General features: G+C 38.4%; 2 protein-coding genes across 3 annotated transcripts; both read right to left on the reverse strand.

The window, feature by feature from the left end:
- Positions 1-9,381: 9,381 nt before the first annotated feature.
- LOC103455305 (transcription factor MYB98-like) lies at positions 9,382-11,272 on the reverse strand. The gene is made up of 3 exons (XM_008394891.2): positions 10,602-11,272; positions 10,392-10,518; positions 9,382-10,029 (listed from the first exon to the last, which is right to left on the reverse strand). Exons 1-3 carry the CDS (start codon positions 11,270-11,272, stop codon positions 9,382-9,384), a joined length of 1,446 nt encoding a protein of 481 aa, XP_008393113.2.
- An 895-nt stretch (positions 11,273-12,167) lies between these two features.
- On the reverse strand, positions 12,168-14,693 carry LOC103455210 (GDSL esterase/lipase At5g62930-like). Of its 2 annotated transcripts, none has more exons than XM_008394802.4 (6): positions 14,509-14,693; positions 14,360-14,437; positions 13,777-13,917; positions 13,212-13,288; positions 12,929-13,093; positions 12,168-12,631 (listed from the first exon to the last, which is right to left on the reverse strand). In XM_008394802.4, the coding sequence occupies exons 1-6, from the start codon at positions 14,608-14,610 to the stop codon at positions 12,463-12,465; spliced, it is 732 nt and encodes a 243-aa protein (XP_008393024.2). In that variant the 5' UTR covers positions 14,611-14,693; the 3' UTR covers positions 12,168-12,462. The 2 variants fall into 2 exon arrangements, with proteins under 2 accessions (XP_008393024.2, XP_008393025.2); XM_008394803.3 differs by having other exon boundaries at positions 14,308-14,437; positions 14,509-14,669.
- Positions 14,694-15,388: the final 695 nt, after the last annotated feature.

Consider the following 15,388-nt stretch of genomic DNA (forward strand, 5'->3'; position numbering starts at 1 on the left):
ACGGAGCACAGAGGTTGACACACATGGACTTTCCAATTATCCAGCAGTGGTGTTGTTCCTTTACCCTTGTGGGTAATAATATGGTAGTTAGACCTTCAAAATTTATGTGTCTAAACTTTGTTAGTGCTGTTTCTTTGCTATTCTTTTACCTTTCTTGGTCATAGCGATGTAGTGGGAGCTGCAAGCTTCACGTGTCTAAACTTTGTCAGAGATCTTTGGCAAAGTTATCTGTGGTACCCATGAGCTGATGTTGCGTGTGGAAAGTTGATGATTGAACAGTAAGATTCACGTGCTTTCTACTTCACCAGAAATCTTCGACAGAATGCCCGTAGTTTCCGCAAAGATGAGTGTGCATGTGACAAGTGCTAACAAGGCTGAAAAAGCAGGTGCCTCTTCGATTTCTGAGATCGGCCCTCGTGGTCTCTGAGCAGCCTAGCTTTTGAGAAAGCAAGCGCCTCTTCGATTTCTGAGATCGGCCTTCGTGGTCTTTGAGCAGCCTAGCTTTTGAGAAAGCAAACGCCTCTTCAAACGCCTATTCGATTTCTGAGATTGGCCCTCGTGGTCTTTGAGCAGCCCAGCTTTTGAGAAAGCAAACGCCTCTTCGATTTCTGAAGCTCCGTCGAGTGCAGATTTTTATAGAGGCTGTCATTAAGTTCCAAAGCACACTTGAATCTCCACCGGTAGAAGCTCCATTCTTGCACTTCTAAGATCTTGATTTGTCCGACCTCTTCTCTCTTCAACACCTTTGAAAATGTCTAGCCCCTCCGACAATCGTTTTGCTTTGAACCTGGTTGAAGAGGCAGCCACGCCTTCTCCAGACAACATATGGCGCCCATCCTTCTTATCCTCTACTGGTCCTCTTACTGTTGGGGATTCCGTGATGAAGAATGATATGACCGCTGCGTTGGTGGCCAAGAACCTTCTTACTCCCAAAGATAACAGACTACTTTCCAAACGGTCTGATGAGTTGGCTGTTAAGGATTCTCTGGCTCTCAGTGTTCAGTGTGCAGGTTTTGTGTCTAATATGGCCCAACGCCTATTTGCTCTAACCCGTCAAGTTGAATCATTGGCGGCTGAAGTAATGAGTCTCAAACAAGAGATTAGAGGGCTCAAACATGAGAATAAACAGTTGCACCGGCTCGCACATGACTATGCTACAAACATGAAGATGAAGCTTGACCAGATGAAGGAATCTGATGGTTAGATTTTACTTGATCATCAGAGGTTTATGGGTTTGTTCCAAAGGCATTTATTGCCTTCGTCTTCTGGAGCTGTACTGCGTAATGAAGCTCCAAATGATCAACCTCTGATGCCTCCTCCTTCTAGGGTTCTATCCAGTACTGAGGCTTTGAATGATCCTCCTCCGGTGCCTTCTCTTTCTGGGGCTCCACCGACTGCTGAGACTTCTCCTAAGCAACCTTTGTGAAGGCTCCCTCTTGTTTGTTTATTTTGACTCATGTATATGTACATATTTGTAACTTATCGGAGATATCAATAAATAAGCTTTGCTTCATTTCAACGTATTGTGTTAAATACACCAAAGCCTTCTTCACTAAGTTCTTTGAATTTTTCTTTTGTTGAAGCTTGTAAGTTGAAGCTTTGTGAGTGGAGCATGTAGGTTGAGGTAGTGTTCCCTTAATTTCTCGAGTGAGGAAAACTTCTCGGTTGGAGACTTGAAAAATCCAAGTCACTGAGTGGGGTCGGCTATATGAATCTTAGAACGCCATTGTGCTCGGTCCTGTGTCATGTCCTTCGTTAGATGCAAGTACTCTAAGTCTTTTCTTAGAGTCTCTTCCAAAGTTTTCCTAGGTCTTCCTCTACCCCTTCTGCCCTGAACCTCTGTCCCGTAGTAGCATCTTCTAACCGAAGCGTCAGTAGGCCTTCTTTGCACATGTCCAAACCACCGTAACCGATTTTCTCTCAGCTTTCCTACAATTTCGGCTACTCCTACTTTATCTCGGATATCCTCATTCCTAATCTTATCCTTTCTCGTGTGCCTACACATCCAACGAAGCATCCTCATCTCCGCTACACCCATTTTGTGTACGTGTTGATGCTTCACCACCTAACATTCTGTGCCATACAGCATCGCCGGCCTTATTGCCGTCCTATAAAAATTTTCCTTAAGCTTCAGTGGCATACGGCGGTCACACAACACGCCGGATGCACTCTTCCACTTCATCCATCCAGCTTGTATTCTATGGTTGAGATCTCCATCTAATTCTCCGTTCTTTTGCAAGATAGATCCTAGGTAGTGAAAACGGTCGCTCTTTGGAATTTCCTGATCTCCGATCCTTACCCCTAACTCATTTTGGCCTCCATTTGCACTGAACTTGCACTCCATATATTCTGTCTTTGATCGGCTTAGGCGAAGACCTTTAGATTCCAACACTTCTCTCCAAAGGTTAAGCTTCGCATTTACCCCATCCTGAGTTTCATCTATCAACACTATATCGTCTGCGAAAAGCATACCTCAAGGAATATCATCTTGAATATGTCCTGTTAACTCATCCATTACCAATGCAAAAAGCTAAGGACTTAAGGATGATCCTTGATGTAATCCTATAGTTATGGGGAAGCTTTCGGTTTGTCATTCATGAGTTCTTACGGCAGTCTTTGCTCCTTCATACATATCCTTTATAGCTTGGATATATGCTACTCGTACTTTTTTTTTCTCTAAAATCCTCCAAAGAATATCTCTTAGGGCCCTATCATACGCTTTTTCCAAATCTATAAAGATCATGTGTAAATCCGTTTTCTCATCTCTATATCTTTCCATTAATCTTCGTAAGAGATAGATTGCCTCCATGGTTGAGCGCCCTGGCATGAACCCGAATTGGTTGTCCGAAACCCGTGTCTCTTGCCTCAATCTATTCTTAATGACTCTTTCCCAGAGCTTCATTATATGACTCATTAGCTTAATACCCCTATAGTTTATGCAATTTTGTACTTCGCCTTTATTCTTGTAGATAGGCACCAAAGTGCTCTTTCGCCACTCATTTGGCATCTTTTTCGTTTTCAAAATCCTATTGAAAAGGTCAGTGAGCCATGTTATACCTATCTCTCCCAAGACTTTCCACACTTCGATCGGTATATCGTCTGGGCCCACTGCTTTTCTATGCTTCATCTTCTTCAAAGCTACAACCACTTCTTCCTTCCTGATTCGACGATAAAAGGAGTAGTTTCTACACTCTTCTGAGTTACTCAACTCCCCTAAAGAAGCACTCATTTCATGTCCTTCATTGAAAAGATTATGAAAATAACCTCTCCATCTGTCTTTGACCGCGTTCTCTGTAGCAAAAACCTTTCAATCCTCATCCTTAATGCACCTCACTTGGTTTAGGTCACTTGTCTTCTTTTCCCTTACTCTAGCTAGTTTATAGATATCCAACTCTCATTTTTTGGTATCTAGTCGCTTATACATATCGTCATAAGCCGCTAACTTAGCTTCTCTCACAACTTTCTTCGCCTCTTGCTTCGCTCTTCTATACCTTTCACCATTTTCATCGGTCCTATCCTTGTATAAGGCTTTACAACATTCCTTCTTAGCCTTCACCTTTATTTGTACCTCTTCATTCCACCACCAAGATTCCTTTTGGTGTGGAGCAAAGCCCTTGGACTCTCCTAATACCTCTTTTGCTACTTTTCGGATTTCTCTCTTCTTAAAGAAGATGTTGACTAAGAAGAGATCATATGCCATTGCAAAATCCAAGATAGCTTTTCCATCCTCGTTTCTCTCCCCAAAACCATGGCCACCATGAAAACCTCCATAGTTGCCTGTCTCCCTGCCCACGTGCCCATTTAAATCTCCTCCTATAAATAACTTCTCCGTCTGAGCAATTCCTTGCACCAAGTCTCCAAGGTCTTCCCAAAATTTCTGCTTCGAACTCATATCCAACCCTACTTGAGGTGCGTACGCACTAATCACATTGATGAGTTCTTGTCCTATTACAATCTTGATTGCCATGATTCTATCTCCTACCCTATTGACATCTACAACATCTTGTGTCAAGGTCTTGTCCACGATGATGCCAACACCGTTTCTCGTTCTATTTGTGCCCGAATACCAAAGTTTAAACCCTGAGTTTTCTAGATCCTTTGCCTTAAGACCCACACACTTAGTTTCTTGTAGGCACATAATATTTATCATTCTCCTCACCATAACTTCCACTACTTCCATAGATTTTCCCGTTAAGGTTCCTATATTCCACGTTCCTAAACGCATTCTACTCTCTTGAACTCTACCCTTCTGTCCTAGCTTCTTCACCCTCCCCCGTCTAATAGGATCAAAGTACTTCTTTTGTGTGTCCTGTGTAAAGTTGATAGGAGCATATGCTCCCAAACAACTTTGAGTGGAGTCGTTCGAAAAGAAGTTTCTATGGCCCTCTTGCTCATTTAACACTGCATCCGGGTGCCGATGGAGATACAGCGACCCTTGCTCACTTATCACTGTGCTCGGGCCACACAGCGCGCCACTTACGGGTGACGCCCTAGCTTTAGCGCGATTTCGTTCTGGATTCATTTTCATAAGGATTCGACGTAACCGAGGAGTGCCGGATGTCGACTACCTGACGCCCTCCCCCTCCTCCTTTATCCGGGCTTGGGACCGGCAATGTAAGATAAACTTACACAGGCGGAGTTAGTGTAGAACGTAATCCCGAAAAAAAATTAGGGGTTGTGTAGGAATGTAGTTGTTGGCATCCATTTTCTCTAACTTTCATGGCTTCGTTACTTATTTGTATGATAAAAGTAAGCCTATGTATACTGGCTTGTGATAATGTGACTGTCACACTTGAAAGTCGATCATTGATAACACAATGTGACAGTCACACTTAAAAGTTGATCTCGTAAAAAAGCTTTCGTCTTTCAAAATGCTAATCATCATTGGATTGGAAACAAGGTTCGTTTCAAGTTTTCTCACTCGATTTTTGAAAACCTAGGCTAGGGGTGATTTTTGGATTGGAAACAAGCTTCCAAATGTTGATTCAACAAGGTTTTGGAATTACATATTAGTTTTAAGGGACACTTTGGATGCGGTCTCTAGCTATCAACATTCTTTGATTGAAATCTTGTTAGTTTTTAGTTTTTGATTGAGGTCCCTAACATTAATGTAATAATGTAAGTTACTATATTTTTTAAATTAAAAATTAAAAATTGAAATTTGTAATTTTTTATATTAATGAGATTTTAAATAAAACCCATAATTTATGGGATTAAAAATAATAAAATATAAATTATACTCTCTATTATATTTTGTGTGTGTGTGTGTGTGTATATATACATATATGTATGAGTACATTAACCAAAATTAACAAAAAAAGTTATTGTACCAAAACATGGATACATTCTCAAATCAACGAAAAAGAATGTACCCATATAAGTTTAAACATGGATTAAAAAATTTGAATGGGTTTTATATTAAAAAAGGGTACATGTAAATTAATTACTTTTTTTAATTTATAAAAAAGGGTATATAAAAAAGGGTATATTAAAAAAGGGTATATTAAAAAAGGGTACATGTAAACTTTAATAGAGGTGTGAGTATTAAACCCTAAATTAATTACTAATTTTTATATTAAAAAATTATATAATAAACATGTAAATTCATTGTCACATTAGTGCTAGGGACTTGAATCAAAATTTGATAACTAATAAGGTCTTAGTTAATAAACAGTAAGAACTAGGGAGCGGATACTAATTTTTCCTAGTTTTAATTTCGGAATTTTGGAATATTTTCAGAATTTTGGAATATCATAATATATCAGAAATTTTGGAATCGATTGATTTGTTTATCAACGCTAAATTATATTGATGCAATAATTCCTGTTATGAATTACTTTCAATAAACGTCGAGTTTTCCTCCAACGACAAACTACAAAATCACCAGCTCAAATTTGATATGGGATTTGAGTAACTAGTCATAACCTCTATAAAGGCTCTCCTAAAAAAGAGAGTGGCTTAGTGGCCACAACCACGACCACAAAGCTCTCTTGAGCAAAGCGAGATAGTGACCACTACAAAAACAAAAAAGAAAAAAGAAAAAAGGAATCAAGAAGAATTGTCGTCGACTCCAAGGCCAAAAGCTAGGGTGGGTGGCGGTAGGTTCTCTCCTTGGAAACACTAAGTACCTGATACTGTAGCTGGGCGTCAGAGTTAACGTATGTGGTCAACTAAATTTGTAATGATAAATTAACAAGCTAATTAACATAATAGCATAAAACAGTTACCTTCCACTTCCAGAAAGTTTACCAGCCTCATATCGCTGCCGCCGGATTTGCTTTCAACAACTGCACTGTAAATTTTGGCCACGCCCTCATCAAGCACCTCCAATCTTAGTAGTTGACGGAAATAACCAAACCTGAGCCGCTCCAAAGCAGAAACAACTCTCACAAGATGCAGTTTGGCATTCGTTTCCTTGTTAAACTAATCCACGGCGAAACGGGCAGGAGCCATATTCATGGGATGATCCACAGGATAAGGAGAAGGACGGGGACGAGGAAGGAAGAAAGTTGGCAGGTTCTATAACAAAACTCCGTAGTGTTACAACCACACACAGTTAGACAATCCTTATTGCCAAAAGAGGAAAGAAAAAAAGTACTACCTTGCGGGCGCAGAAGGTTGAAGCTGTAGCAGAAGCAGCGGTACCTGCAATTCCAGAATCTGCAACAAAGTTTGCATCTGCTGTTGGAGAACATAATGATCTAGTTTTCTCCATATTCCAGCAACCAGAGCCAGGGGGGCCTAATATTTGTTGCCCTAGTAGTATTCATGTTTCTGTTATACGATATACTGCATATTGGATTATTATTATTATTTTTTTTTTCTTCTGGTGAAACAGCGGGAAACCTATTAGGTTTTGGCTCATCGCCGTCATCATAATAATAATATGATAGTTGAAAGAAATCAACCAGACAAATCGAATCGGAAACCCTAAACCCCGAAACTAACCAGACAAATCCAATCGGAAACCCTAAACCCCGAAACTAACCAAACAATCTAATCGGTAACCCTAAACCCCGAAAACAACTCAAACTTTTTTATCGATCCAAAACAAATTGTAGAAATATGATGTTAGGTTTTGAACTTACACATATCATGATAAGGATACCTAAACGTGGGTTTAAACCAATTAGGAGTCATGGCCATGTCAATAACTGATCTCTTAGAATTAAGGGATATGGGACGTGATAAGGATGCTTGCATTGCTCCACGTCAAAGGAAACTGATTGCTGCAGTTCATAGCAGTTGCTATCCAATCATCATGATAGATGGAGGTTGGAGAAGTTCAGTTAAATATAATAAAGGATTCCCTGCTCACAAAGAACACGTTCTGTAATCAGGGTTCTATCACCATTGGAACATAAGGTCTTGAGTGAGTAGAAGAATTCTTATGCGTTACCAGTAAACACAGCCTGCACCAGATCTTTTGGTTGGTGTTGTTGCTGTCTTTGTTGCTGGACAGATGGGTTCTCAGGTATGGTCGATCTGTTTTTAATGCCAACTCTTGTAAATGTTATATGTAAGATATGTTGTTTGTGATCCTTGTTGAAGACTAACCATTTATAGTTCCTACATATGACTCCTTGAATTATTTCATGTGTGTACGATAGTTTACAATATATAGAGTAAGGCTAAATTCTTTTGTGGAAAGATTCCTAAAGAGATTTCAATTAAATATTAATTACTGGACATGCACGAAACATTAATTTCTTCGTCAAGCAGTCGTGTCGTTGGCTGCTTTGCTTTGCTTGCCTTGTATCTTATCTTTTGGGTTGTTTTTGCTTTTATTGTCGTTAATTGGGCTTCCTACCACTTCATCCAACGGTCACGGTCACGGTGCACTTAGAGCAAACCCTAGATTAACCAAACAGTTTGTCCCAAAACAAAGCAGGGAGTTTACATCATGAGTTACTTTTTGGCTTTCTTTGTTGCTATGTTCCTTGGAACTTTGCTTTAATCTCAGGCTTATTTTTAGCTACACTCCGTGGAACTCGATTTCGATCCCACTTTGTAATTGAAACTCAAAAGTCGTCATCTTACTCCAAGAGTTGGACTTTGATCTCACTTTACCCCTGAAACTCAACAGTCGCCACGTTGCTCCCTGGAACTCTAGTTCAATCACACTTTGCCCCCTAAAACTCAAAAGTCTCAATTTTACTCCTTGAAACTCAATATTCCCTACACTTCTGCTTGTTTCTATGTATTCCATTAAATAACCGTTAAGTTTACTTATGTGGTATAATTAGGACCCACTTATGACTGACGTGGCACAAGTACAAAGGTCACTTATCCAATCAAATGGTGCCACATAAATTGAAAAAAATAAAATAAAAGAAAATTTAATTTAATTTTTAAACATTATGTAACATATTAAAAAAGGAAAAGTAAGAAAAATAGCAAAAACAATTCATGCATTTCATCTCCCCGACCTCTCTCTATAATCATCCATACATTCATCCTTTCTCCCTCCATTTCTAGCCACCTCATTATTAGTTACATTGATTTCGTTATTTCTTATGTTCTTAATGGAAGTGATTGGTGAAGAGAGAAGATGATTCTTTTTTACTATTCATTTTATTTCAGGGAAAATTTGGCATATTGCCAATTATAAATTTTGAATGGATGAACTTGTTAAAAAAATAGAAGCAAGGCAATATAAAATGAATTTTGAGTTTCAAGGAGTAAATTGACAAGTTTTGAGTTTCAGAGAGCAGAGAGAGATTAAAATTGAGTTCAATGTGCCTCAGAGTATGTTAATTTATCGATCGCCAAATAACTTGTCGGACTTAGGCAATACTTCGTTACGATTAATATTTCTATGACAATTATCATATTATGTAATTAGATTATGTGACATAATCTGCTTGCACCTAGGTCGGCTCAATGTTCAATTTGGCCTAAAAAAATTCAATTAAGTAAACATGTAACACTGTAAAACCCTACTTAATTAATAATTGAAAACATTATTAGCAACTGCAAGAACACGTACGTGATACACTCAAAACCATAATACACATACAAAAGCTATCAGCAAGAGTACGTATATATATTATGATAAAATCACGTATCCCTTATTCATTAATCATTATTATTATTTTTTTAGTACATATTCATTAATCATTATTGAAAGTATACTTTTCTTCACCTCCATGCATAAACCATATATTAACCTCTGTATTATGTTATTGTAATAAAACCGTGTAATCCCGCTACGCCTCTTTCTCTCTATCTCTCATCATATGATGATCATGCGACGAGAGAAAAACGGAAATATACTCTTGGTTACATTCAAAATTCTACACAGATAACCAAAACTCGATCGACTTCAAAGCTGATTGCATCCCTCTCTCTTTCTTCAACTCTATGAATTCAGCTTATTAATTAGTTCACTTGAGATATCATCTCCACCAAATCCATCTCCTTCTTCACTTCATTACTCTCCCAATCCACTTGCATCTCCACATCAAAACCCTTCTCATCAAAATTACCCTTGTCAACATTACCGTAATCAATCTGATTTTTACCATCAAAGTTACTGTTCTTCTCACCAACATCAGGAGCGCAAGGGATGTCATCGAGCAGAGAGTCGATGCTACACCCTTCCTCGAAGATGTTCTCGTCAAAACAAAAATTGGGGTCCTCATTGAAATCGTTGTAGCTCGGAACGAACTGATCATTTGCGGACGAAAACTCCAGGTTGGTTTGTGGCTGATGAGCAGCTGCAGCTGCTTTGGTGCTGGTGCTGACACCGTTGTTGTTAGCTGAACTGTTCTTTCGCTGCCGCCCTGTGCCGTTGCTTGCCGAGTCTAGGTTTAAGCTCTTGATGTATTCCTGCAGAACGGAGCCTCTAGGGTACTTTGATCGACATTTTCGCTTGGAATATTGTCGCCTTTTCGTTGCGTTCCAGTGGTTTTTGATGGAGTTTTCGGTCCTTCCGGGCAGTCTCTTTGCAATTTCTGCCCACTTGTTTCCTATTTCTGCATGAGCTTGTATCAGTATCTTGTCCTCCCCCTCACTCCATGTGTCCTTCTGCAAAACAAATAAAATTGACATTAATAAAACAAAACAAAACCATTTGCATCACTTTCTTGTATTAGATTTGTACCACGCGTTACTACACCACTAACTATTAGTAATGTCACAGTACGCAACTAGACGAATGTAAGTGTGATTCATGTAGCATTACTCGCCAAGTGTATTGCAACCTAAAGACAATTTTCATGGAATTAGCATGTCTAGTTCTATAATGATCATTCATGTTTGGGATTGCTTATTTATAAAACACTTGTAAGCGCTTTTATTCAAAATCCAAATACTTCATGACGACGATGCGCTTTTCCCTCTTCTAAAAACAATGCTAAACAAGTATAAGTCGGTCGATTATTGAATACCTTGATGTCAGGCCTTAGGTGGTTATGCCATCTCTCCCTACATTGCTTCCCAATTCTCCCAGGCAACATCTGAGCAATGTGAGACCATTTCCTCACTCCAAATTGCTCAACCAGTTGAATTAAGAGCCTGTATTAACACAAATTTCACATTAATTAGAGATCTTAAGCTACCCAAAAATGCAATTAAAGTTTTAATCTTTCAGTTTTTACCTATCTTCCTCAATTGTCCATTGACCCTTGACCACATTTGACTTCTTTCGACCTTTCACCGTTGACCCTCTTGTTACTCCGGTAACTCTGCTTTTACCATTCATCCCAAATTTTCTGTAGTACACATTTTGGTCTGCATTGTTTATGCAGGAGACCTCATCCGGCACCAAAAAGTTCACGGGTTTAATATCTTGAGAGCAATCCAACGGCAGGAAATTAGTTGCAGTCATATGAGATGAAGTTCCCACCACATGATCTAATGGATTTGATAATCTGTGATGAGTTGAGAATTTCAAGTAGGACCCACCTTGTAAATTGTCCAAAACTTGGCCATGGGCCCCATTGTTTTCTGCAACATTTAGAGGCTTACATTCGTAAAAGTTCACATCTTGATGAGATGAATTTTGATCGTACGGGTAGGATGTGTCGTTGTACGGATCAAAACATGGGGTGTGGGTCCCAAACATAGGGTTTGAAGAGGAGACGTTGACCTGAAATTGATGATCAAGGTGGTGAAAATCTTGGAGGTAATTGTAGTTTCCCTTTGAAGACGAAGACGCTTCAAAGAGAAACTCATCTTTCGTTGTGTAAGGTTTGACATAATTCTCCGGCGCGAGCAACGGAACGTGAATTTGAGAGACGAGGTTTTCCCTGAGCTTGTTGAGCTCCATTAAAGATGCTCTAAGCAAAATATGGTAGAGTTTAGTAGTAGGAAAATGGGGTAGCTTCTGTTTTGGGAGCTGTCCCCATTGTACTCTTGCTTGCTTAAAAGGTGAAGGAGGAAATGCATTTATTATAAAGATAGATCATGACCGTTGATCTTGCTTCATTCAACGGTCATGATTGATCGCATGAGCTAAATTTACATACTTTTGCCACTAGGGTTTTCTTTGTTGGTCTCAAAATTTGGCTCCTATAAATTTTCTCTTTAATTTGTTGGATATTATCCCGACTGTAATTAAATCCATTAACTCAAGTTCATAAGTATGTAATGGCGTTATGTAATGTTTATTTAGCAGAAAATGATGTTGGCACCCCAGTTTTCTCATCTTAGAGACCCATTTTAATTTTGGCCCCCTGATTAAATACGTTAAACGAGAATTAACGGACTAAAATTAACACGAGCGTGCAGAAGAAAAAAAGGGTCATCTTTTGGTTCATGGCCAAAGAAAGTCAAAGTCAACTAGGACAAATTTGAGAGTAAAAATCGGTTTTGCTCCAATTAATGAAGTTAATTTGGTAAAAGTCGTTAAGAGAGACTTCACTCTTAGAAGCTGTCAAATTTATTAATTGCAATGGTTTGCATAACGCCATGCATTTTATTGCCTCTTTTGGTTAACTGTTGTTAATTAAATTTAAAGTTAAAAATTAGGAATGTCACACTTAAATAAGGGTATAAAAGAGCTGAGAAATGAGTTTGGTTTGCATTTACGATTGCAGAAAATGACTTTGCGCTCCCATTTTCACTTTCTGCATTCTTCTCTTTTATTCTAAAACCCCTTGGACTAAATAAATCAAAAGAAAATCGAGGACTTAGAACAAAAGAGCGTAGTACAGGGGAGAAAATTGAAGTTTGAAACTATTTCCCTAAGAGCATTTACCTTGACCCGAGGGCCTCTGTTCGGATTCCCCAATATATGGAAAGATTTCACTCTTACAATTTTGAATGAACAAGATATGGAAAGATTTCAAGTTTCCCATAGGGAGTTTTGTTGTACATACTAATCAAGCAAATGGCGAAAAAAATAATGACACTTCTCTATGTCACATCTTCAGAAGAAGCAATGTGCTTCGGGGTGAATGCCAATATAGCATTTGCTTGTGAAAAGTTGTAAAACTTGAAGCAATCGAAGAGTTGATGTTATATGCATCGTTGCTGGAAAGCTTTCTCAGGGTTCTTCCCATCAATTTCTGAGTGGTGAGGGAAATCATAAGGCATTTCCGCGGCAGAAAGCCATGCTTCACTGAAAACTTTGACGACTTCTTGGTGGACAACAGCATTGCCTTCTGGTGTTAGGTGCAACCCGTCACTGCGATGGAAAACAAAGGATTAAGACAGATTATTCAATCTCTCACACTGTCAAACACTTATCAGATGTAATTAAGTATTTCTAGGACTAAATTAGAGTATATCTATCTTCGTATAACTTTGATCCCCATTTAACGATCACAAAATTATTAGATGGTCTTGATCTGACTATCATGGCCGAATCTAAGGCATTAATCAGTAAATAGTGCTTCTTTTGCATGGGAAGATCTGGTTGCAACCACTTAATGCTCAATTATTCCATAAACTGTACAAGTTGAAGCTTTATAAGATGGCAAACCTTAGAAATTTCTTCTGCCAACCCTCCGTTTCCTGCATTGCGGACCAAAGATTGATGGAGCGTAGACCCATTTCCTCAGCTAGCTCAATGCACTTCTTCGCATAAACTCCTGTCACTTCATTCGTCCTTTCTGGAAGTCCACTAGCATCCTTACCATATAAAGATCTGTGAAACCCAATTAAACAATCAAAATGTTAGGTACCAATCACATGAACATTGTGAAGAGCAACAATAAGACAATTATGTGTGTAGTAAGTTCTGAAATGAGAAGAGTAAATCATACTGCGCAAATTCATTACGGCCATCCTCGTCAACAGGTGGTGGAGTAATAAGCACAATCAAAATGGTGGGAGAACACTCCTGCAATCAAAACCCCTATATTCGATGAGAAATAGGTTAAACAATTGACCTGAAAATAGTCACCCCTTAGAAAGTCCCGAGATCATATATGAACACATTCTGGAAATCAAAGACCCTGAATTCACGGTAAGAAATAAGTGATCATATGCAATGAACTAGCAGTTCTACGTGTGATTCAAAAACAAGGTCCAAGGATTATGTTATTGACAGAACATTTAGAAAGAGACGGGGGCAGTTATGGTTTCTTGGACAAGCGATGATGTGAATACAACTCAGAGGCAAAGATAACGAGCTGATGCTTGCAATGGTAGAAGTTGCGTTATCAATCTTATACCATTGGTAGTTATAAATAGCTCCTTCGGTCCTTCCAAAAGTAAATTACCCACAATGTCGGTATTATACATAAAATAGCATCTATCAGGCAATGAGGATAAAGACTGAATTGGCAAAACCAAAATATTCATTAAGAAAGGTAAACAAATTTGAACCTTGAGATGAAGAACAATTTTTCTGAGATTCTCCTTGTACTCTTCAACGGGAACATGTTGCCGTTCACCTGTTCTGCCTAAAACAGCTGCGTCATTGGCCCCAAAGAAAATTGTGGCAGCAGCAGGAGGTTTCTTAGAATCCTGCACATTCACAGTGGGATACTGTCACTTCCATAAACGTTTCCGCATCAATCAAATCCTATCCTTTTATCACATAATGGCGGCCATCACTTCTACGATTTTCGCATACGCTTCCAAAACCAACACTTATTTCCCTCATATCATATGAGTCATATGCATACTGATCACATATCTAATCTAACATCTCAACATGATAACTTGATCTATCAGCAATACTATCAAATACTAGCAAACAAAGACATTGACTTTCTGAAATCAAACGCACAATCAGAAATGTAAAGCAATACGAGCGAGAAATCGAAAAAAAACCCAATTTAACTAACAAAAAACTAAATCGAATAAAACCCAATAAACGCAATTCCAATGCCAACAAACCAGAAAAGCTTTTACCTTTGAAGACGATACAGTAAACAATTGCAGAGGATGCAGCATAAGAATTTACCAAAGGAAAGAGGTGCTGCAGCAAGAACAGTGCCCATCTCGTGTTGTACCCGCCATACCCACGAACTTTTACATCGGCCTATCAAACACCATCACCAAAAATTACCAACATTTCCTGATTTGCATTAACAGTTAGAAAGAGAGAGAGACCTTGCGGGAGTAAGAATCAGCTAGAGCGGCGCCCCAGCCACCTGGTCGGAAGGATTGTTGGGTGATTGAGTCTCCGAACAATACAATCTCGGGCCTCATCATTCTTGCTTCTTCTTCTTCTCTGCTCCTACGCTTTTTTTTCTGTTGACTCGCTCGGGTGACAGTTGAGACTGTTGTTTTGTTTATTTCTCAGGAACTTTAACAAAAATAGTTTACTGTTTATTTTAACGAAAAATCATATTTTTACACTAAAAAATGAATTTTGTTACTATTTATTTTACCCTTTATTTTGTCCTTATCGTTAAAACTCAAAGTTTTCCTTATTTCTTACCACCATATGCCCCACACGTGAAATTTTTTTATTTTTTATTTTAATATGGGAATATCACTTAGTACTACGGTCTAGTGATATTCCTTTTTATTTGAAAGTGAAAGATGGAGAGGAATGAGCATAGTCTCACAATCTAGAATAATTGGTTTAAATTCGCCTTTGGCAGCCACTTAGTACTAAAGGCGAATTTGAACCATATTATTGCTAGTTCATTATGAGACTTAATCCATCCAATCATCTTTAGTATAAATAATATTGTTTGTTAGAAGAAAAAAAGGAAGAAAAAAATAATGTGGATGAGAGAGAGAGAAGTTTTTATTTTTATATTTTATTTTTCAAAATTAGAAGATGTTATTATCACTCTTGGGAGAAGCTATGGAAAAAAACTGTAAAGTTTAATTTGTGTGAATTTATTTTACTGCTCATAATTTTGTTTTGTGTTTGATAAAGATGATTTTATTAACATAGTTTAAATTATGTAAAAGTTTTGATTTTTGTTTTCAAAATTGAAGGGGAGAGTAAAGAGGAAAGCAGGGGTATAGTTGACCA

Source organism: Malus domestica, chromosome 14 (assembly GCF_042453785.1).
Source record: "Malus domestica chromosome 14, GDT2T_hap1".
Classification (NCBI taxonomy): domain Eukaryota; kingdom Viridiplantae; phylum Streptophyta; class Magnoliopsida; order Rosales; family Rosaceae; genus Malus; species Malus domestica.